Below are 24,554 nucleotides of genomic sequence, written 5' to 3' on the forward strand. Positions count from 1 at the left end.
CACCAAAGCCATGCTCCAGCCCTAAGGACTGGAGCATGGCTTTGGTGAGGCTTCTGGACTCTTAGGACGCATGCATCATTGAAACACCATATCTCCACTGTGACTCGAAGCAGCTTTATTTTGGCTGTCTGTAACAGGCCAGAGTTCTTTCAGAGCTTCACAGAGGTCTAGTGTTGATCTGTGATAGTGATAAATCTGCTTACCACAAAGCACTGCTTCCTTAGAATGGGAAATGCAAACCTCTTCTATGCAAATGCATATGAAGCCATAAAGATTCTGGTTTTTCCCATCCGTTGGTATGAATGGAGATCAGAGCATTGATGTGCAAGCCGCCATACAGAAAAGGGAGAAGGGGTACGGAGACAGAGAGACTTAGGCTGCATCCATGCTGCAGAAATAACCCCCTTTGACATCACTGTAACTGCCCTGGCTCAATGCTATGGAATTCTGGGAACTGGAATTTGTTGTGACCCCCGAGCAGAGGTCAAACTGGGTTGTTTCTGCAGTGTGTATGCAGCCATTTGATTCTTCAAAGTGACAGAGGAACGGATGATATTTTCCATTGCTCTACAATTTTGGTTTGGCTTGTCCAAAGACACTTTGTTCATAGCTTCGTAGATGAAGAACAAGTCTGCACAAGAGCAAATCCAACTGGAACACCACCCCTGGATACATCATGAAGGCTTATTTAGATACATGGTGAGGAAATGACAGCTATTCTATTTATGATTCGCTCCATCTAAAAATGAGGAGCTGCTTCTCCTGTAACGCAAGAGTTTTCATGATCCAATTCACACAGAGATAACAGACAAAGTCGTGATTTCCAACAGCTTTTATGGCAGGGAGACAAACTCATAATGGGATGCTGACCGTCACCCCCAAGGCAAGCAATAACTTTTGGAGCAGCTCTGTAACACAAAACTGTATCTTAACCCATTTAAAATGGCTATGTCTACTATTAGTCTGTTATTATGTTCAGCAATGCCCCACATTATTAGCAGTGAAACATCTACTGTGGAAGCATGTTAGAATCATACAGTACAATCTATATAGCTTGGCAAAGAGAGCACTTGGAACCCACACAGCTGGTTTTGTGGCCCTGGGCTTAATATGTGCTGGGTTTTTTATTTTTAGAAAAACACAAAATGGAGATAATTTTGTCACGATTTTGCCCCATCTAGGTCAATTAAGGCCCTGGAGAAGGCTTTTTTTCCCCCAATAAGAAATAACCCATATGTTACCTCCATTCCTTCACCCCACATTATATAAAGTGTACATATTATGGCTGTCTTGACAAAAATGCTTCCCTCCAGGCAAGCATTTAGATCCTCAAGAATTTGGCGATGTTAGAAATTCCAAACTGTAATAGCCCCTTTCAAAGTGCTTTGTAAGTGGGCAAAGTGCATTTGCCCAGATGCTGTAGGACTGCAATTCCCACCATTCCTCACTCCTGGTTAGGATGTCTAGGGCTGATACAAATTGTACACCAACATCATATGGAGGACTATATTTTGCCCAGTCCTGCCTCAGTATACTATTTGATCATAGATTGGGAGCTGGGAAAATCTCCACTGATGTGAACATCCAAATCACAACAGGCCAAATTTAACAGATTATTACCCTACCCACCCCTTTCAACAGAGTGAGCATGGTGTTGTGGCTTGAGTGATGGACTGGGACTCCAGGAAATCAGGTTCAAATCCCTGTTCAGCCATTGAAACTCCACTGGTGACTTTAGCCAAGTCACACTCTCTCAGTCTCAAAGGAAGGTAATGGCAACCCTCATTGGAATAATTGCCAAAAAAGAACTCTATAATTGGTTGGTTCAAAGTTAGAGTTAACTTGAAGGTCCAAAACTGTGCTTCAAAAGAGATTTTAACCATATTAATTACTGGAACGCAAGGTTCAGAGAAGGCGTACTTCTAGATGCTATTCACTCCTGTGCAAGAGTTGGGAAAAGGTGATAGCTTTCATGTCCTTCTTCTGGCTGGCTTATATGAAAGAGATCCTGGAGAAAACAGGACTTCAGTTTGCATCAACAAAGCTCCATAGACACCTACTGGGAGCAAACATGATGTTCCTATTTCCCTGCAGTCTCATTAATGTTGTTAAAGGGAAGAACACGTGGCCCTCTATACATTATTGGACTGCAGCTCTCATTAATGGCTATGCTGATATGGGGTGATGGACATTAGAGTCCAACATCTGGAGGGCCAACCAGTCCCAACTCCTGGTTTAAATCACTGTGCCTCTGCTTGTCAGAAATAAAAGATGAGTGAATGGTGTCTCTCAAAGAACTGGCTAACTCCAAGCCTTGGTTGTACTACAGTAAGGCTTCAAAGGTGGTGTAGCACATGCTCTACGACTTTACTAACTAGCAGTATATTCTCCTGTGTGCGAGTATGCTGCCATTGTAAATTGATCTTAACACATACCAAGTATTCACGCTTCAGGACAGAACTATATCCCCTTGTAAGACTTTCACTCCTCTTTTTTAAAAGAACGAATCATATATAAGAGTTTGTGACAGGAAAGGCTAATTAAGCAGAGAGATCATCGGTACAAAGAAGTTGTTGCTATTGTCAACTACTGTGAGAACAATGGTTTTCAATTTTGGGCTCTCAAGACACTGCAAAACCTGTAGAACATCTAATCATTGGCGATGACAACTAGTGCTTTTCTACTTATGATTCTAATTTGAGAAAAACTAGTGTTTTCCACAAAAACCCTGAAAAATCTTTACAAGATTTGAATTTTCACACAATCCCGTTTTCAAAGTAGTCTTGTTTTTATTTCCTATAACTCTGTAAATACAAAATGTATGTACTAAATCTAATACAATATGTTTGTACTTCAAAGAGAAATGAGAGAATACTCCATGCAGCATAAGTTCTGTGCAAGAGACAGAAAATTCAGTGCATTAATTTAAGAGGTGTGCTCCTGAAGGATGGATGTTTTTCTTAAGGACCAAGATGTTTTTTTCTTGGGGATGTATCACTGTTAAAGACAGGGTCTTGGCTTCTAATTTAATTCAATGAACATGGGATGCGTTTCCAATGAAATTTACAGTTCTCTTGCTACAGAGCACTCATGGCAAATACATCTTGAATTCAATTCACTCTGAAAAAGAGGGTATTCCTGAGATGTTCCTTCACACATTCAGAAGCAAGGGTCCTTCTAGACAGCACATCAGTACTATGGTGATAAGTCAGTAATGATACTACAATATCATAAATGGTAAACACCAATTCTTAAATAACAGTGTTTCTTTATTCTACAGCACCTCTCTGTTTCTCTCTCACACACATACACAGCGCATGATACGGAGTCAATACACTGGTAATTCAGAACCAAAGCAAACAATTATCAGTTGCACTTCCCTAATATTCTGCTCAGTTTGTCATACCCAAGAACAAAAAACTGTCAACTTACATTTCCATCACTCCTCTGTCCTCCTTTATGTGTAATGACTACTACTTCCATCCATTTACGCAGGTGTTGCTGTAAAAAAAATCCAACATTGAGTGAACATGATAATTATTTACAATAAGAAAATCTTATATGATAAATTAGGAGCACACTGTCATTTTTGAGATTTCAGATTGTTGTGTTTTATGTTTGTTCCTTTTGTTTTTAAATGGGGGATGTATCGTTCCAGAACCAAGTGTTGTTCCAAGTCTCTCCAAGGGTTATTTTGGTGCTGAACACTGAAACTCCCCTCTGAAATATTTGGTAAGTCCTATCTGTAACACTACTATTAGCAAAGTTTCCAAATGTACAACCACTGATCAAGGCAGTCACCCATCTCTCTGACTTCTTTGAAAAAGGGGCATGTTTTTATTCCAACATAGCATTTCTCTTAAGCGAATGATTTCACATTGGCTTCGAACTGGATCTGTTCACTCCCCCTTTCCCTCAATCTACCCCAAAGTGCCAACGACAACTACTATAACTACAAACTGCAGAGAAAGAAAGAAATTCCTTGCGCAAAATCTATTCAATCGCTTTTAAGCCTTTTCTCAGAAACATTTGCTTTCAGGGTGCCTTGTCATAAATGGTAATTCAAGCAGACTGATGTCCTTACCATCATTTGATCGCAGAACTTGTCATTAAAGGAGTTAGGGAAGAGTCTTGTTACTGAAGTCAGGCGGTTCACAACATTCAGTGTCAAGCTTCGGTAGTCACCCAGCATCATAAGCAAAGGCCTCATGTGCGTGTGAATCTGGTCGACCTCAATTGTAGCACCTTCCAAAAACTGCAAGGGAGTAAAACAATCTCCCTCAGTCCAGAAGTAGTTCTATTCAAGCATTTACCATATCCCTATTTTACAATGCATATGTATGCCAAAAACATATGTGCTAAAAACCCGTTGCAATAAAAAGGTCTATCTTTGATCGAAGGATAGCAAGGGACTGGGTGGGGTGTCATTTGATAGACCTTTTCATTGCAACAGGTTTTTAGCACATAAGCTTTTAGACAGGGTTTTAAGAGAGTGCTATTTTGTTATGTAGGCTATAAAGATGATGATAATGATGATATTATTATCATGATGGCCCTCTAAATGTTTTGTACTGCAGTTCCCACATCTCTTACGCTTTGGCCATGATGGCTTGTACTTCCAGGTGTTGGAAGCCCCAAACATCTGGAGGGCAAAAGGTTCTCCATCCTGAATGAATGCTCCACTTTCATGACTAGCCAATGTCATGAATAATTATAGCGTCATCTTGTTCACACAAACGCTACCATCAAGATGAAGGATGGTCAACAACACCTACAGCAAACCCACCTTCCCAGGTTCCTTGAGAGCATTTCAGCCCTGCCAGCAGGAAAAACAATGATTATCTACAAAATGAGCCCAGGACCTATTTTTCTTTACCTTAATGCCCTTTTCAGCCCTGCCATTCCTTCGGAATTTGATGCAAACTATAAGCAACAATCAATAGTTACATGAGCCATTTAGGCACTATAATTAAATGCATTAAAGTCACATTATAGCTACCACATCAACAACCCACTCCCCAGATTATGGGGCCAGTGGCAGCATGACACCAGGAGAGCACCTTAGGGAAAAATGTTCTCTGCCTTGGAGGGGGGGATGCATCTGAGATGTAGTGGAAAAGCTAATGCCCCAAACTGAGCCATTTGCAAAAGAAAACAGAACAACACCCAATTACACCGGCACCACGCGAACACAGATATAAACAGAGCAACCATTAATCCCAGTGGCAACACAGCAGCCTTGTTACTTCTACTCTCCAGAAAAAGAAAACCAAAGTCAATACAAAGGTGCTTTGTCTCAGTGCCACAAACCTTTCTCATGCAAGCCTCGCCTGCCTCCTGGAGTTCATTGTTTGTTGAGTTAAGTGCCTTGAAAAGTGCAGCAATGATTTTCTCTCTGGACTGCGGCAAGTAATTGCAAGCAGCTAAGGCATCTGCAAAAATCAAAGAGAAAACGGGCTTCCTTATTAACTGGAAACTCAAAAAGGGTGAGAAACAATTCTTTGTTTTTACTTCTATGTCACACTCCTTTGATTTCTCCCTAAATTACTGAGAGCTTAGCATGCTTTGCCAAGAGCAGCAGGCTGCAGAAGGAGGAGGTCAAAACAAAATATGATTATGTGTAGCTTTATAAGCTGGCCATTTCCAAAGAACATTTGGAATTCCAGACCATCAGCGTGACTGAAGAGAGCGGAAATGTTCTCAAGAGAGATGAGGACAATAGGTTGAAGTCAGAGTCAAGAGCAAATTTATTGAAATCTGCTTCCCGAGCAAGTGGTTTTCATAGACATATTGTTCTGAATATAATACAGCCAGAAGGACTATAGCCACCTTAGTGAATCTGTTTAATACATCTAGATACAAATATAGTCTCTCTCTCTCTCTCATTTTCACTCTCTCTATAGCCATAGCTTATGTACTTGTCTTCAAGTCACCTGTCAGTTTAGGGCAACCCCATAAATTTCATAGCATTTTCATAGGCAAGAGACACTCAAGAGGTGGTTTGCTATTGTCTCCCTCTGAAATACAGCCTACAGCACTGGGTATTCTTTTGTGGTCTCCCACCCAAGTATTAACCAGGCCTGACCCTACTTAGATGCCAAAATCAGACAGGATCTGGTAATTGCAAGGTGTTTAGGCTCTCTCTATAGCTTGAAATAAGCCATGTATTTGCTCCCATCTATAGTTTATTAAAGTCAATACTTTAATATAGCCCTTTTAACACTCATGAACCACAGCCCTAAATTTATTTTAGTACTTTTTAGAGCAGACCCACTGCATCCATTAAATTTATTTATTTATGTGCTGTCTCACAACTGAACAACTAACTGAATGAGTCTAGTCTAGTTGGGATTAACCAACAGTATTCCAGCCATGCCTCCTATGTATTGGGAGTGTATTCTTTGATCTACAATGAGAATGCAACATGCTGACATTTAGGATCACAACTATGGTTACCATTATGGTTTAATGCAGTGGTCCGCTAACTGTACCCTTTAAGAGATTTTGGAGTTATGCTCCCAGAAGCCTTAGCCATGTTGGTCAATAGTCTGGGATTCTGGGAGCTGAAGTCCAAAATCCCTTAAAGAGCACAGTTTGGGGACCACTGGTTTAATGTATATTTCCTACATTTTCCTGCTTCTGCCAAAGATTTCCAATTTTCACCCAATTTCAATAGGAGGAATTTCAATGTCCCTCAAGAGGAGTCAAACTACTGGCAACCAGAGCATGTTATTGTTGCTTTATAGCAGTGGTTCCCAACCTTCCTAATGCCGCGACCCCTTAATACAGTTCCTCATGTTGTGGTGACCCAAACCCATGAAATTGTTTTCATTGCTACTTCATAACTGTAATTAAATAGGTGTTTTCCAATGGTCTTAGGCGACCCCCATGAAAGGGTCATTCGACCCCCAAAGGGGTCCCGACCCACAGGTTGAGAACCACTGCTTTATGGCATAATGGTTCATTGAAAAAATGGCATGGACTATTTTTTGTTCCAATGGGTTACACTGGCTGTTAAAAATTGCCCCAATGGCAAAGTGCAGATCTGTGGGGATTTGGGTTTTTTTCCCCCAGCTCTTTTTTATATGTTTTAAAAAACATAGCAAGTGGGTGAACTATTCGGAGGTGAGAACATTGCAGGAGGCCTACAATGGAGGTCTATTTCTATATGGATTTCTCAACAAAACATGACTCTGAAAGCCTAAGGCTACATGTGGGGCATGGACTGCATGATTCCCACCCTTGGTTTATACAGTTAAGTTGCCACTCAGCCAACATTACAGTAAATAATATAGCACTTTACAGCCTTCTTAGAGGTGCCCACTGCTTTTGTATTAGGGCACTCCTTGTGTCAGATCTGCTGCCATCCTGACAAAGCAGCCTATCACAGCTAAACTCCAAGTGTTATGAACTTACTCAGCGCAGCGATTCGAAGAGGTACGAGTGAAGGAAGACTCTTGTAGCAGGGCAATTTCATCAAGGCACTATCTTCAGCCTCACACAAATTCAAAAGCTGGAAGTTAAGACACAATGCTTAGCCTATGCACACACTGCTTTGAACAGAGACAGACAACAGACAACCTGGGAAGAAACTCTTCAATACTGACATTTGGCTCTAACTTTCAATTACTTTGCTAATTGTTTTAATAAGGCACCTTAAAGCAGAATACAAGCCAAAACATCAACTTTGACATTTCAGAAGGCTCCCTTGTCACTGTTTTAATTTGACCAGGCGAACACAGCCTGACTTGTAAGCAATTCCAGATGATTTAAAGTTTGCATTCTCTCTTACCCTAGACTTTGAACGATAAGGAAAGATAGCTCAGGCTGAATAATCCAATTTCAATTCACAAGTGAATCTGAACAAGATAAAATGGTTTCCAAAACTCCTGGTCTTTTATTAAAATTGAATTCTGTTTCACCTTACAGACAATTTCACAGCAAAGCAGGACAGCAAAAGGGGAAAAATGAGCTCCTAACAGAAAAATGTCTTCAAAAATAAAGGAGCCTTAGCAAAGATGTGGCACAAACACAATCACTACACCTGATTGGCAGACAAAGGATACAACAAGATAAATGCACTCCATTTTGCTTCCCAAAACTGCAGTATGAATAAGCTTTAAGCTGAAGGTGTATGATCATGTAAGCCAATGCCAAGTACCTCCGTATAGAATACTTTGTGTTCGACAACGTTTAGATCCATGGTAAAAAGTCTGGGTTGCAGAGTGGTACAGAAGGTGTTCCCCTCCATCAAACCAATCTGAGCATTTGCTGGTTGATGTCTAAGCAGGTGTTTTTTTGGAGGAACCATGTCTTGGAGAACCTAAAAAATAGCACAGTGCATAAGAAGTGTGGCCATGGTGGCATGTAACCACCACCCTGATTTTTGCCCTCACAGAGACTTATATAAAGGTTGATGAAACCCAGCTTCTAAATATTCATCCACATGAGGAGTAGCAGAGAACCAAGAATGCTGAACATAAAAGCTCTAGGCCAGTATGTTGAGCTACTTTTCTACTACCAAGCAGGATTGGATTGGACTGGTGGGGGCTTGAACCCAGTAAAACATTTACCAGTATTAATTAATTCAAAAATCTACTTTTCCCTCTATTAAAAAAAATCACAGTAAACAGACTAAAATATATTAAATACCATTTTAAAAGTTAAAACAGCTTTAAAAGATTAGAACAAGTTTAAAAGTAATCTTGAAGGCTGAATGCTTTAAAAACTTCGGACAAGATGTCACACTACAGGATGTGATGTGTGACTTTACAATCACAAAGATAGGTTACTTTCATAATACAGAACAATGTTAGAGAACTTTAATGGATGTGCAATGGCGTCTCTTTGTGCAATGGGGGTTCCAACCACATAACTGGATCCCCCAATTAGATGACCTGTTACACAATGGGGACTCCTACTGCACAACAGAGGCACCGCAAAATGAATCTTTCCGGACATGCAAGACACCCATGACTCTGTTGCTGCCCTTTAATCTGGGTTACAAGTGCTCTGTGACTATGCTGGGGCACTGTTGCCATGTCACTGCACAAGGTCAGCCTGTCCCACAACATGCTACGCCATAACACATCATGACCACTGTCCCATGACCACACTGCTCACTCCAGTTATGAAATTATCATGATTGTATGTCAATAACAATGCTCCCCCCTCCACAGAATACAACCATTGTGGAGCACCACAATTCTAAACTGTACAAGTATGGTAAATTCAAAACAGGAGGTCAACTTTTATTTCCACCCCCTCACAACCTGCAGACTCCAATGCTCTAGTGCACTTTGTTGCAAACATGTCAACCAGATTTCAAACAATTCACCTTCAATCAACAGTCTCACCTCTTTGTGTGGTTCCATGATCACAGTGACACTTTTCCCTGTGACTTGAGCAAGCACTTGCAAAGAATGCATGGCTTGCTTCCGCACAGTGGAGTTTGGAGAGGTCACTTCACGCACCAGATCATGGGTCACGTGGTGGAAGGACTTCTCCTGGGCTGTGAGGATGTCTTCTGTTTTCTCTTCATCCTTCAGAGGGGTCGCACATCTGATCAAGAGCTGCTCGAGGGTGGTTTTGGCCATTGCAACAGCTCCATTTGACACCTATGCAGGTTACAGATGCATTAATGCACCAATAATGCAAGCTTCAGAGTGACTCCAACTCAGCAATGGAAATGACCATTTTGCAATGAAAATTCTAGTTTGTGGACAGATTAGAAGGCTTTGCAATTCAATAAGAGAGATAAAATACTACCCAGATCAATTTTAAAAGCTAGAATAATTTCACTATTGAATACTTCCAAAGCAAGGCGATTCCAAGAATACCTTGAATGTAAAACCAAGATTCCTGGAAACTGAGTATATCACTAAGCTGTATCAAAAACATTTCAGTTATCTTTAAAACTCTAGTTTATCCTGCCTAGCTGTACTTTCCTGAACATGTTAAGTGACAGAAAAAAGCTACTAAATACCAACTCAAACTCTCTCTGATTTGCTCTGCAACCAATGTTAGTCTTCAGATTTGTAGTTCTTAACCTTTTAGGGGTCACTGATCTGTTAAGACCTATGAACCCAACCCCAATCTCTGGGAAAAAAAGTAATTAAACATAATTTCAAAACTAACAGGAATGAAAGCAAAACAAGGGGGGGATTGCCACTAGTGCCTCACTGAGGGTGACACATGGACCTCCCCACAGGTCCATACATTACAGGTTAAAACCCTCTTAGATACAGACTACTCAAAGGGAAAAAAAGCAGTTTCTTGCACCATGTCTTCATTTCAGTCTCAGTTCATGCACATTGTTTTGTCCCTTTCAGCAGAACAAATCAACTCTTCTTGTTTTCACTGTGATTAAGGAAGTATGACACAGATGTTAAGGCTGATCAGGGTTCCCTTCTAGCCAGGACTTGGAGCCATGGTTTATGGTTTGGTTCAAGTCCTGGTTAACTTTAACCATGGTTAATGTCACTGCCTATAGGACAAGGGGGAGAAAATTAGACCCAGGATCTCTCTGGTATGGTTAAAGAGCAAACACATTATATCTACACTGCTCTACATAACTTCAGGTAAGTAAGCATAGGCATACACTCATACCTGTAAAACTATTACCAGCTACACTCACTGTGATCGTCTAAGACTGAGAAAGACAATGCAACCATTAAACAAATGTACACAGAATCAAGTCTGTTCCTTAAAAATGACACCAGTATCTCCATTCGCTGAAGGTTTCATACAGGATTCAGACTACAAGAGGGTTGTGTGGGGAAACAAGAAAGCAATAAGTTACAGACAGCCGACATCAGGACACTAACAATAAGCAATTTATAACTGTGTCAAAATACCTCTCCTGTTAGGTCCATCATGACAAATAGCAGTGCCTTGAGGAATGTCTGCTGGTTCTGAAGAACCCAAATGAGGGGTAACCTCTCCATGAGAAATTTGATTGACACAACACCTCCTAGCTTGGCATACCAGGCTTGCTCATAACAGCAGGCACAGAGACGTTCCACGATGTATGAGAACAAGGGAAGCTGGCAAGCCTAGAAGATGTGAAGAAAACAGAATAGAATTCGGTCAGCCAAGCACAGAAAAGCCCAGCCTCTGTTCAGAAAGTAAGATCACATTAATAAAATAGACTATTTTATGAAGGAATGTACATAATAGCATGGCACAAACCTGTGTTAGTCTATGACAGAATACATGCAGGTGATGCACATTCCATTTGCAAAATAAATATATAAACAAATAATTAAAATATGCAAAGAACAGAGTGATTTAGGCTCACCATAAACCACACACAGACATGAGAACTCTTTTCATTACCCTTTCCTTCGATCCCAGAATGATGCTGGCAACGTCAAATATCACAGCAAGTGCCACCTCTCCTATTTTGCAGAGCTCCTTCTCTTCATAGGCCATGCAGATAGCAATGGCATCAATAAGGACCAAGGGATCCATGCCTTTAGATCCATTTTCTTCACTGTGAAACATGGCTGTGCTGGGCTGGCTTCCAACCTGATAACACTGAAGCAAGAAAGGACCTGGAATTGGCAATAAAGTAAAAAAGACAAAGAAGAAAAGAAAGAAAGACCAGGAATATTTGATTAGAAAGGTACACAAAAGCATCAGAGAGGATCTACCAAGTTCAGCAACCTGTAATCTGCCTTCCCTGCAAAGGCCAAATCTAATGATTCCAAGAAACCCATAAGCAAGATATGAAGGCATTAGCCCCTCCTGTCTTATTGCCTCCCACTCCCATCAACTACTATTTTAGAGGCATCCTGCTTCTGAACATGTGAGGTTCATCCTATCAATCTTATTTATCTTTATGAGATTTACAGTACAGTATATCTCACCTCATAGCTATCGTGGCTAGCAGCTGTCAACAGATCTTTTCTCTACAAACCTAAGCAGTCCCCTTTTTAAGGCAGGGAGGCCAAAGATCATCAGCACCACTTGTGGACATGAACACCATTAAACAGTTCTGCACTTCTTCTGCTTCTTACAGATCTCTTGCCTATCAGTTCTATTAGGTGACACTGCCATTCCTTGTGCTTTCTACCAGTATACATACAAACATATCACACTATCCACTTTCTTCACATACGTAAGTATTAGGACCTTTTTTCAGAGGGGTGGGCAGCATGAACCCCAAAAGCCCTGCATGGCCCTCAGCATGATCCCATGCAGTCCTTGGCCTAATTTGAGACATCCTTCAACAAGCATTTGAGATATCCTTCAACAAGAACTTGTTTCAAGATTCAACTAGAGGAATCTGTGGCACAGACAGATGGGGAGGAGAAGTGAAAACGGGTGGCATGGAGATGACACAGAGAGAGTGAGGGACACACACAGAAGGAGTGAGGCAGAAAGAGAAATAAAGAAAGGGCTGCTCCAAAAGAGAAAGGAAGGAGTGGAAAAGTGAAAGAAGGGATGGGTTCATCTATTTTTTTTTTTTTTGTCTGCCCTCACCCTCTGCTTGCTTTAGTCTCATCTACTACTATTAAAAAGCCTTCAACAACTGCTGAAAGGCAGGTAGACAACTGTGAGCGGCTTTGGGTCCCACTGTCCCATCCAGGGACCTTAAAAGTCAGCACCCTCTCACACACACATTTATCCCCCTCCCTAAAAAATCTGTCTGTCTCCCCATGTCCCATAGGGAACATGGGGAGTGTACATTTTGCTACATTTTAGGCTCAGAAGAGGTCTTTCTTCCAGCATGGAGTGTTCCAGCAGCCAAGCCTAGGTGGCTTATTCCTATTCTACTGTGTCCTCCCCACTTAGCCAGAGCCTCCCCACGATCCCCAAAACTAAAATGACATACAGTTTTATTTAAATGTATAAAAAGGTATCTTCTTCCTGACTACATAAGCTAACATTTACTCACCACACTGCTGGGCTACTGCCACCATGGTGTAATGCCGAATCAAGCTGGCCACGAAAGGAAGAGCACTGGGGCGCAGATCTTTGATCACTGCGGACATGAACGCCCCTGTCAATGCTTGCTCAAAGGTTTTTCGGGCAGGTGTGTCCTGGGCTTTATACCGATGAGAAATGATCACATTGGGAATAGACTTCTCTGTAAAACTGCAAAGACCAAGGTGACATCTGGAGACGCAATGCATACTTTTTGTGCATACTTTCCCCCCCATAAAGAATTACGTGATAGAATAAGATTATAGTGGTGTGGTTTTTTTAATCCTATTTAGTTTAAATGTTTTTACAATATACATTTTATCCAACTTTTTATTTTAAATTCTGGACCCCTTAGTAGGAGAAAGCTGGGGTATAAACTGAATGAATAAATAAACAATATCTTGCTCTAATCCAATTCAGTGGTCATTTGTCTAGATCAAAGAAAATAAGTGTAACCTAGGACACATCAGCAAAGAGGAAACCTAGCCTCAAGGTTCATATTAGGCCACAACCCACATCCACCATTTAAATTGGATTGTTGTAACCATGCCAGACATGTCAAAGCTTGCAACCAAAAAGGAAATATTGCAGGCCATAGGGAGTGTGTATTCCCTTGACCACAGCTATTAGATGTCACTGAGGATGCATCCCAAGCCTTATGTGATAGCTTAATTTCATCTTGAGAATTTTCAATCAAAATGTTCACAGCATTACAAAAAAATGTACTGGTTTTAGATGGGTGAGTCATTCTCAAGAATCTATCAAATTTCACAACACAGAACTTCAATCTGTTTCACACTAACACAAGCTCTGAGGCAGATAGAATGAGTTAGGAACTAGGCACTGGCTCAAGTCTTGTCTCTGAGACAAACCATTATATCTCTGCATCAATAACACTGGGATGATGGGGATGTGTCCCAGGTTACATTTAGTTTAAAGAAAGAAAGAAAGAAAGAAAGAAAGAAAGAAAGAAAGAAAGAAAGAGCAATGCAACCAGCACCTCTTCATTTGGCAAAGATTAACAAAGCAATGAAAGAATTTAATTGAATATTCCCAAGTGAATCAGAAGTACTAAGTCACTGCCAGTCCAATCTTTAGGCATACTGAGCAGCCACCTCTGGGCGAAAAATTTGGGCATCATAAAAAGGTAGCAACTAGCTAGTCATTTAAGTTATTGTTGTATTTTACTGCAGGGCAGAAGGAACAGGCATACGTATATGGGATTTCTGCCTCAGGTGCCCAAATTAGCTGTCTGGCATTGGCTACTGTGAAACCTCACTCAGGTTACAGGTGACACTTGCTGATCAGCTTGAAGTACCAAATCTGGCTTGCTGTGACAGTCTTTGTTATTGACACCATCCTCTATTCTTGGTTACCATAAACATTTCTGAAGGACAATATCAAACATCCCAAAAGATTAGAGTGGGAGACAGAGGATTAGTGCTTCAATTTTTCTGAAGTACAATCAATCCTCCAAATCCACAAATTCAACGATACACAGCTTCAAAATATTCCAATTTTTTAAAAAAAAGATATAAACCTTGAATTTGCTATTTTATATGACGGACACCATTTCGCTACGCCATTGTATTTAATGGATTTTGGTATCCATGGGAGATCCTGGAAGCAACCCCAAATGGATACCAAGGGCCCACTGTACTAACAAATCTGGAGCTATTAAGCCTGAAGACCAGGGGCCCATTGTTTGTCACAGTAAATGACAACTCTTTAGTAAGTGACAACTGCCCGAGAGAGCTAATATAATGAAACCCTTGAAGCTAGGAGAGGGAAGAGAGTATCACTCCCCAGAAACACAGGAAACTCTTATTTATTTATTTCATTACACTTGTGGCAAGCCTGCTCCTTGCTTTATATCCACAAAAACTGAGAGATATGATGCACATGGTCACCCAGTGAACTTTATGGCTGAATGTGGACCAGAACTTCCCAAGTCCCAATCCATCACCCTAACCACTGCACCACACTGTTTCTTGAGGTGTTCTAAACACCTTCAGAAGTGCAAGGAAAGACAAACAAATCTGATCCCTTCTTGCAGCAATGAAGATGAGGTAAGAGGCGTGCACCAGCCAGCCACCTTCTCATTGCAAAGCAGCAATGGCAGTGGTTAAATAAAGCACCATGCCAGTTTGTTTGGTCATCTGCTGGGCAAATAATGGTATAAGCAATAAAACCCAGCTACTACAGACCATTGCTTATCATGTCATATGGACAAGCACAGTATGTCTGCCTAGTTTCCCGTATCCACATTTCTCAACCTTTTCACTCACCAATTATTTCCTTGCTTCCTACACTATCCAATTGAACTACAGATTATCCAGCACACCCCAGAATTTGATCTCATGGGCTAACCTCAAGACTTTTTTGAAAAACAAGAACTAAGCTTACTTGGGGTGTGCAAGAAGCTGATACAAAGCATGCTTGTTGTCGTCCAGGCTCATCATGGCCACCAAAAAGCACTTGATCACCTCCCAAGCCTGTCTCCGATAGTATGGCTCTGTGTTTGCACTCTTCAAGCAGTCCAAGGCAGTCTCAATGGCCTATAAAAAGCAGAAAGCATTTGCTTCAATAAAACCAGAAAAACAGCAGAGTTTCTTGACTGTTGGGCTATTACACAGCCTAAAACATGCCCAAGCAGCGCCTGCTAACTTACTTTGTTTTAAAGAGACAGAGGTAGTGTCCAGAGTATAATTAAGGATGGCCTGCACAGTTAAATGAAATGTGTAATACCTGTACATGCATTATTAAAAAGTCACAACAGCTTTGCTTTATTAAAAAATAAAGATCTCACAATAGGAAATAAATAATGCACACTGGCTAAGCCTGTGTAGCCTCTCTTTTTGGGACTACAATTTTCACAATTCCTGATCAGCATGGGCATTATGGGATCTGCTGTCGCAAAACTAGATTTTCCAAAGCTCTGTCCTTCTGTTTCCTCCCCATTCTGTAAGACAAATGTATCAGGAATGGCATCTTAGACCCTGAGACCAACATAATGACAATTTATGTGAATCCTTTAATGGCAATCACTTTGTGAAGCTCCAGAGATCACAATTTTGCCAACTGAAGGTGGCTCAATAAAAGTTATCCTCTCTTCTCACCAGCGACCTACACAGCCCTTTTCTTTGTAGGCACACACTGATACAGTTTGGCTTTAAAATGGAAAAAATAACAATAAGCAACAAAAAACCCAGTTCTCTCTCCTCCAAATAGGGCACTGATCAGATGCTGCCCAACTGCAAAATTCAGCTGAGAGCCATGAAATAAGAAATTTTGTTGCCTAACCGATTGCGAAAGGAAAATTCAATCATCCATACTTCAACGCTTGATTTAAAATTATGTAGATAAAGTGACCTTTGAATACTTTGGATGCTTATCTTCCTCCACCCCTTCTCAGCTTTGTACCGAAATATCTTTCCAGCCATGAATTAAGCTAGCCATTTGTACCTCGCACACCACCTTTATCAAGTTCTCAGTGGAAGAAAACCCAGCACAATGAGTTTGCCACAGACCACTGGGGTGGAACTTCTCTCACTACAGGATTAAACACAATAGATGGATTTCTTCTGTCGGCACTCCATTCCAATTGTGCCGAGTTCAACGGCCTTTACTTCTGGCTCCACGGATGCATGGTGTAAAGTGAGATTGCTTCCCAGTCAACCCCAAGAACCTGATACTCATTTTATTTATTTTGTGCAAGCATAGCTAAAAACACTTCTCATTTGCTGACCAACTGGGCAAAGCAAGAATCCTAGTCAATAGGAAAAATGTTATGCATAAAAATATCATAGCTGTTGAATCCAGAACTAGGTGGGAGTGAAAAGGAAGGGAGGGGAAGAGATTCAGCCAGAGGTTTCACCGACTTTGAGGCAAGGATAAAAAATATCCTGCCTGAGTATCACATGTCAGAAAGGTCTATTTGTACAGCGTTAAAGGGAAGGAAAGGTAAAGGCCAACACTTAAACACAGTAACTTGTCAAATGCTGGCCAACAATTCAGGGGCTCACAGCTGGGATGGGGGCACAATGCCAAGATTAAACTAGTTGCCCAAGACTGCCCATCGTACAAATGGAAATACTCTGCAAAGAAAGCACACACAGCTGAGTCAAGATTATAATATCCTGGAGAGCAACGTAGGGAGATTTAGGTTCAAGACTGATACTTTGGTATCCAATGCTAGTGGGATTGGTGCCTCAATCCCTCCCTGGTGCTAAGTTAGAGGGTTTCCCTCTCCACAGCACATTTTCAGCATGCACAGGACAAGAGGGCTAAAAAACAGAAAGGGACATTACCAATTTTAAAAGAAGAAGAAAATCCAGTAGAGGTACACCACTGAAAGCTGGTCACAACCCAAAGTATAAATACAACCTTAGACTGTGATTCTAAACACACTCAATAGTGAGTAAACCTCCCACTTTAACACAAGAGGATTTGCTTCTGAGTAAACACGTACAATTGCACTGAATGGTCCTAATGACTTCATTGTAATCTCATATAGCTTTACAAAATAGAAAAGGGAATTCAGTAATCCCTGTTATATCAGAGAAGGGGAACCTGAAGCCCTCCAGCTGCTGGTCTCAACTTGGGATAGAGGATTGAGAATGGGGCTATGCTCTTGAATGGAGTAAATATGCTCTTTCCTTCCCCCAGCAACTCAATGGAGCTGTATCTTCATGGCCTGAATTGCCTCCCCACCACCAAGAACCACAGCAGCAACCAAGTGGAGTGTAACAAATGCTGGGAGTAAGGGAGCACAAGGGCAAATTAAGAACCTTCTGTGGTGCATCGAAACTGGGACATATGTGCATATCAACTGCACTTTTGTAGATGTAAATCAGTAACAGGATGCTGGGCAATGAGTAGCACTGAGACGCCCTTCCATAATTCATGATTCAAAGGACATTAATTTACTACAAGCAGAAAAAAATCTGCTTTACCTTCTCCATTGGGAGCTGGATTGAGGCTTTACAATCAGAGAACTCCGCTGTAATACTGGGCCCATGAACCTCTGTCACGACATACTGCAACTTCTGTGATTCTTTCAGCATCTTCCGGTTACTTCCACCAAACTTGCCCAGCACACGATAGGCAACATGGGAGATGGTTTCGGCAGGATTACGCAGGGTCCGCCACAAAGCCTTAGGAGAAAGGTTTAAAATGGCCACATTTGGTTTAGAATGTGTCCATGTCCTGTACTGTTCTCTACTGCAGTTTTTTAAATGTTCTAAACTGTCCTGGAATCAAATCTGATGGAGGGCAGTAGGATAAGATCTTCCACCAAAATAATACATTCCCAAATAATGTATCCTAACATACATTCTTTCAAATATTAAGATTATGGTAGCAGAGATAAGAACAAACCCACAAGGGGGGAAAGCTAGGCTCTTAGCTAAATCAATCAAACAAAAACAAATCCAGTTCTCTCTCTTTTCCAACCCTGGAAAAATGGTAAGTATTTCGACCTTTGTATTTATGTGAGATTACTTTCCAAGAGAGCTCTGGCTTCTGAAAATCTCCAGATCAATCTGAACAAGTGCTTTCTCTATTGTAGCACAGAGGTAGGGTATAGTCCAGAACCTAAAGAATCACATCATCCAATTCTTCCAACACTACAGCGGGCAGCAGGAGGTGACAGGGAGTGACATTTTGCCTCCAGTCACCTCTCAAAGTTTTGATGAAGCTGTTTCAGAGTGGTGAGCTCTCCCAAAAACAGCTGGTTATAGGATCACAAAAGGATTTTTCTTTATGTAAAGGTATTCTTCAGGCCAGTCAGGGTCCCAAGGGCCAAACTGGATCCATCATAGGACCACAGGTAGCCTACACAATTCCTACTGTGTAGCACAAAACAGAGAGAAGACTATCATGCAAGCTGAACTGAAGCAGCATCTGAGTGAACACTGTCCTCTGGTGACCATTTCTGAGAACGGCATATTTACCTGCATGAGTTCAGCACGCACAGGTTGAATGTGATCGTACAGAAAATCCGGCTGTAAATTATCCACACACAACTCAAGAGTCCGCAAGCCTTGGCTGACCAGCGTCTGAGATCCATTTAAGGCTGACACCAAAGGATCCATCAACATTGGCAAATAAGGAAGGAGGGAACTCAATCGAACCGGGACAGTCAGGCAAAGCTCTACGAACAAATCCTTCATGTGCTGCTTGTGCAGGCCACTCTGCAGCATATTAAGACCTGAAAGGCAACCGGCGGCATCAATCAAATCATAGACTTCCCACCAGCGACTATTCATTTACAATTTTCTATGCCTGCCAAGTAGTAAATGTCCTCGGGGCAGTTTACCACATACATAAAAAGGGCAGATCAATAAAATCACAACCCAAACAAATAGATCAGCCCCAAACAATATCAAGAGTGCTAAAGGCCAGTAATAAAACTTACATTGTAAAATCTAAAATAAAATAAAATCAAGGCCTATATGCCTGCTGGAAAAAAACACATGAGCTCTGTGGCTAAATGTTACTAATGAGAAGGCCAGGCAGACTCTCTTGGGAAGATATGCCACAGATGAGAGGAGCATTACTAAGCAAGTTCTTTCCAAGGCAACACTGTGGGTAGGGCACCCAGGGAAGATGCTTCAAAGATCATCATAACACAACAAGAATTTATTGCAGAAGTCATTCCTCCAGACAAAATGGTCATGAGCTATCCATGTGTGTGTGTGTGTGTGTGTCTTCAAATTACCTATCGACTTATGGCACTCCATGAATTCCATGGGGTTTTCTTAGGAAAGGTATACTCAGAGGTAGTTTTGCCAGGTCTGTTCTCTGAAATATCACCTACAGCACTCGGTCTCCCAATCCAAGTAGTAACCAGGGCCGACCCAGCTTAACGTTTAGGTGACTTAGGCCCTATTAAGTCACCTGCAGTTGTTGTGTGCTTTCAAATCATTTCTGACTTACAAATACCCTAAGGCCAACCTATTATAGGGCATTCTTGGCAAGTTTCTTCAGAAGGGTTTGCCATTGCTATTCTCTGAGGCTGGGAGAGTGTGACTTGCCCAAGGTCTCCCAGTGGGTTCTCATGGCTGAGCTGGGATTTGAGCCCTGGTCTCCCAGTGTCCTAGTCCAATGTTCAAACCATTAGCCCACACTAGCTTTCTCCTAAGTCACCTACTGACATTTAAAAAAATGCTTTGGTGGTGAACTTTTTCTTTGGGAGTCCAGAGCTTGGATGGGCATCTTTCAAGATTGCTTTAGTTGTACATTTCTGCATGTCAGGGAGTGAGAACAGATGGCCTTTGTGCTCCCTTCCTTCTCTATAATTCTATCTTTATTCTGACCTTGGAGTAAGTTTGGTAGCAGAGGCAAGAATTCCTGATACAGGAGATCGTGGCTCCCTCCTCCAATAGATCGGAAGAGCGCTCGAAGCAGTAAGAAGTAATTGTAGGGTTCCTTGGCAGTCTGGGCAAGTTCCATGGAGCTGTTCACTATCTTGTGCAGATGTGGCTGTTTAAATAAAAAATGAAAGAGTCTTAATTGAGTTTCAACAATTCATTCTGTCAGGTTGACTAAATCAGTGATTTCCCAGCTGCAAGGTTTCTTCTGGGAGTCGATGGTGATGCAATGGGCCTACTACAGGAAAGATGGAGGGAAATGTACAAGCATAACATCTTAGGCCAGTGATGGCGAACCTATGGCACGCGTGCCAGAGGTGGCACTCAGAGCCCTCTCTGTGGGCACTTGTGCCGTCACCCCAGCACAGAGTTTGCCAGAGTTTGTTACTAGAAAGCCAGAGGGACATGGCACTTTGCAATTAATAAATGGGTTTTGGGTTGCAGTTTGGGCACTCGGCCTCTAAAAGGTTCACCATCACTGTCTTAGGCTCTTTCCATCCATCCCTTTATTTCTGTCCTGCCTCTTTTCCACACTGGGACTCAAGGCAGTTCAGAAAAGACAAAATAATTGCAATAAAAACACAATAGTTAAAACATACAAAATCAAGATTAAAACAGTATTAACCACAGAATTAAAACCACATCCATCCAGCTACTGAGACAAAAAGCACACTCACCCGGCTATTGCGACGAAAAGCCACCCCATAGATGTGTAACCCATGTCTGGCACTTGGCATAATGGCTACAGATTGAATTGCCCTTATCCAAAATGCTTGGGACCAGAATTGTTTTGGATTTTTTAGGATTTTGAAATACTTGCAGATACATAATGAGATATCTTGGAGATGAGACCAAGTCTAAGCATGAAATTCATGCATGTTTCATACACACATTATACACACAGCCTAAAAGGAATTTTATATACAGTATTTTAAATAATTTTGTGCATAAAACAAAGAAATATCAGAAAGCAAAAGGGTCACTGTCTCTGCAACCTATGTGGACAATTTTGAACTAATTCAGATTTTGGAATTCCAGCTAAGGGAGACTCAACCTGTAGCAAGAAAAACATGCTACAGCAAACATGTTTTGACCCAGGCACACACAAACCATGTTATTTCTTTTAACTTAACCTCCAAACTGAGTAAGAGTGTCAATGACAGCAAAACTGTTCGTTTAATATTTATTCTATACATTTATAGCAACTTTTTGGGTTCTTATCAATTTAATTGAATACTGGAATCTTTCCTTCTGTAAAAAGAAGTCTGAAAACCAGTTATAATAAAAACCTTTACAAAGCAAACTTTAAAAGTGTAGGTCTTTTGATGCAAATATTTTTCTGTTCTGATCCCTCAAGCAATCATAGTGTCAGTCTTTGTTTTTCCTTATATCCTCTGGCAGTTGAGCCTCACCAGATGAACACATAACACTCAAATAGATCACTGTCATTAAAACGCTGACATTTGGATTAAAGTGTCCTCCCAAATACGAGGGGGGGGGTATTAAAAGCCTTGCGCAGGCTATTTCAAAGAGAGTGGGTGGGAGAAGACAGGGAGACTCATCCCAGGTAGGAACTCTGAAATAATTATGGGTTTTATTAACATCTAAAGGCCCTAGACCTTGCTCCGCAATTGCTGTGAATAGCTTTCATCGCTCAAATTAAATTGTCTACTCAAGGCCACCCCATCAATTCCTGAGAATCAAATAATTTAACAGGCAAGGAGCGGTGATGGCAGTATATCACACCATTTAAATTGGATTTGCCGTTTATGAAATGAAAGTGACCTTGATTCAGGATGGAGGGGGAGGAAGCTGAAGAAAGGGACACAATGCGCCACGTGGTGGATGCCTTACACTCCTTAGAATCCTCTCCAAGACAGGCAGAATCGGAGTGAAATGAATAGCCCACCAACAATGAGGACTTCCCAGAAGATGAACAAACACTGCTGTCAATAGTCGGAGTCCAATGGAGGGTATCTAGTGATGCAACTATCTGTGTTCATGGAAATGGGAGAGGGGAAATCTCACCACACACACACACACACACACACACACACACACACACACACACACACTATTGCTCCCCATACACTCCCCAAAACCAGTTCCAGGGAGCCGGAAGCCCTCCCAGAGCTGATTTTTTGGGTATTTGCAAGCTCTGCAGAGATGGTAATGTATGTATGTATGTATGTATGTACTGTATATGGTTGTGTTGGTAGTACAGCACTAGTGCAATATAGGCCAAGACTTATATGTTTTTCATAATGCATCCATCCAAAAGCTACAGTCCTATAAAGAGGTCCAACCACAGGAAAAAGATACCGTGCCAAGAAACACTACTGAAAATAAAGCTGCCAAATACTGGCTAGGATTCCAAGAAGAACTCCAGGTGCCTCTTTGGAATGAATGCAGTGAATTGATTGGAATTTCTTTTTTCCTTTTCCATCAGCTTGAATAGTGAATGACCCATGGCCTACCAAAAAAACTGAGTCTGATTGTCCTTGCTATTAATGTGCCTTCAAGTCAACTCCCAACTTAAGGGGCTCCATCAAATGGTTTCCTTGGCAAGGAGGTTTGCCACTGTCTTCCTCTAAGGCTGAGGGAGTGTGACTTGCCCAACGTCTCCCAGTGGGTTTCCACTGCTGAACAGGGGTTCGAACGCTGCTCACCCAGAGTCCTAGTCTAAAAGAGAATTTCCTTTCTTGGTAATTCGAGGAAATTATAGGTTTGAAGAATCAAGGATCCAGCTTTATGGAAACAAATGCATTTCTGTCCCACACCCAGATAGACTTGAATCTGAACAGAATGTTGCTATGAGTTTACAGCCCTTACATTCTGACCCTGAACATCTGCAGTCCTATTCCAACACTATGGCACATGTACTCTGCTAATAACTCTATGATCAAAGTAATTGGTCTTACTTGTTCTGGCTTTAGCACAATCTTGTGTTAAATTTCTTCAATGACTATCCCTTTTTATTTTTGGCCTAGTTGCTAGCTGGAGTGACTGGATCAACACTTTTAGCTATACTACATGTTACAGGCAATGCTTAAAACAGTAAAACTAAACTGCCTTCCAGAGTTGGTGCCTTCAAGGGGTTGAGACAGAAGAATAATATGGGCATTCCAGAACATCACACCTGGATACAATAAAGAGGAAATCACTAATACTGCCCATTTCCCAGCTTTACCTTTAGCATCTGTTCATTTTCTGCTGCAAAGAGTGAGACGGAGCCAAAGACCAGCTTGAACAGTTTAAGATACAGGTTGGACAGCTCCACATTGGAGCCCATTTCGGGCAACCGGTCCAGAAGATACTCCACCAAGATTGTGGCAAATAGAGCTGAGGTAGTTGGGTTGGCCAAGAAGGAATTGGCAACAATCTGTCAAAAGAAAGGCATGCAGACATTAAGAGCAGCCACCAATGGTAGTACAGTACAGCTGCTTTTTTAACTTGGTGGTTTCAGTCCCAAAATCACTACCTGGAGGGCATAGTTCTTAGAGATCCTTTCAACCATGTAAGGAACTGTCGTCTGAAAAATTTCTTTAAAAGTCAAAGGATTCATCATTGTGAAGACACCAGCAAAATGCTCCAAGACTTCCTTCTCTTCTTTCATCCGGACCGTCTGACAATTTGCAACCCGAATGTACGTCTGCCCATTCCCGGCAATTTGAACCTTTTGTCATGGAGAAATATAACAGGACCTAGTCAATTTTTGATAATTATATTACACTTGCTGTTATATATTTATTTATTTATTTATTTGATTAATTGATATCCCACCTTTCTCCCAATAATGGGACTCAAGGTAGCTAACAACATAGTTAAAACAATACAAATTAAGAATACAAAAACATTCATAGGAGTATAACTATAACATTTAAAAAACAATTAAATAATTCATAAAGTTAAAACATTACACATTAAAATATTAATATTCATTAAAAGACTCTATACAAGCCTTAATAACAACATCATATAGCATTAAAAGCCCAACTTTAGACAGATTATACAGATACCTGATAAATATCCAACGCCTGCATTGCATATTTAACCAGTTTTATATAGATCTGTGTCTCTTTCGGTTGCAGCTGCTTATTGGGAATGAACTGTGCTTCTAAAAGAAATCCAAAGTGGAATTACTTTTCACAATCCAAGAGCAGACTCAAGAAATCAAATTGCAACTGTTAAGACTGCCATAATTATGTACTATGTACACCGCTTTGATCACTGCGGAAAAGCGGTATAGAA

General features: G+C 41.2%; 1 protein-coding gene across 3 annotated transcripts in view; it reads right to left on the minus strand.

The window, feature by feature from the left end:
- Positions 1 to 24,554, minus strand: part of LOC121914234 (transformation/transcription domain associated protein) — a 145,411-nt gene that overhangs the window by 106,711 nt on the left and 14,146 nt on the right. For 2 of the 3 annotated variants that reach the window (XM_042437483.1, XM_042437485.1), the window contains 16 exons: positions 24,323 to 24,420; positions 23,785 to 23,979; positions 23,494 to 23,685; positions 20,250 to 20,415; positions 18,885 to 19,141; positions 17,886 to 18,086; positions 15,337 to 15,488; positions 12,902 to 13,101; positions 11,338 to 11,555; positions 10,857 to 11,054; positions 9,357 to 9,617; positions 8,162 to 8,323; positions 7,417 to 7,513; positions 5,311 to 5,432; positions 4,085 to 4,255; positions 3,433 to 3,501 (listed from right to left, as the gene is read on the minus strand). In XM_042437483.1, coding sequence (XP_042293417.1) covers positions 3,433 to 3,501; positions 4,085 to 4,255; positions 5,311 to 5,432; positions 7,417 to 7,513; positions 8,162 to 8,323; positions 9,357 to 9,617; positions 10,857 to 11,054; positions 11,338 to 11,555; positions 12,902 to 13,101; positions 15,337 to 15,488; positions 17,886 to 18,086; positions 18,885 to 19,141; positions 20,250 to 20,415; positions 23,494 to 23,685; positions 23,785 to 23,979; positions 24,323 to 24,420 — 2,759 coding nt within the window. The remainder of the gene's footprint in view (positions 1 to 3,432; positions 3,502 to 4,084; positions 4,256 to 5,310; positions 5,433 to 7,416; positions 7,514 to 8,161; positions 8,324 to 9,356; positions 9,618 to 10,856; positions 11,055 to 11,337; positions 11,556 to 12,901; positions 13,102 to 15,336; positions 15,489 to 17,885; positions 18,087 to 18,884; positions 19,142 to 20,249; positions 20,416 to 23,493; positions 23,686 to 23,784; positions 23,980 to 24,322; positions 24,421 to 24,554) is intronic. The other variant, XM_042437484.1, reaches the window with a different exon arrangement.

The sequence above is a fragment of the Sceloporus undulatus genome, chromosome 8, assembly GCF_019175285.1.
Source record: "Sceloporus undulatus isolate JIND9_A2432 ecotype Alabama chromosome 8, SceUnd_v1.1, whole genome shotgun sequence".
Classification (NCBI taxonomy): domain Eukaryota; kingdom Metazoa; phylum Chordata; class Lepidosauria; order Squamata; family Phrynosomatidae; genus Sceloporus; species Sceloporus undulatus.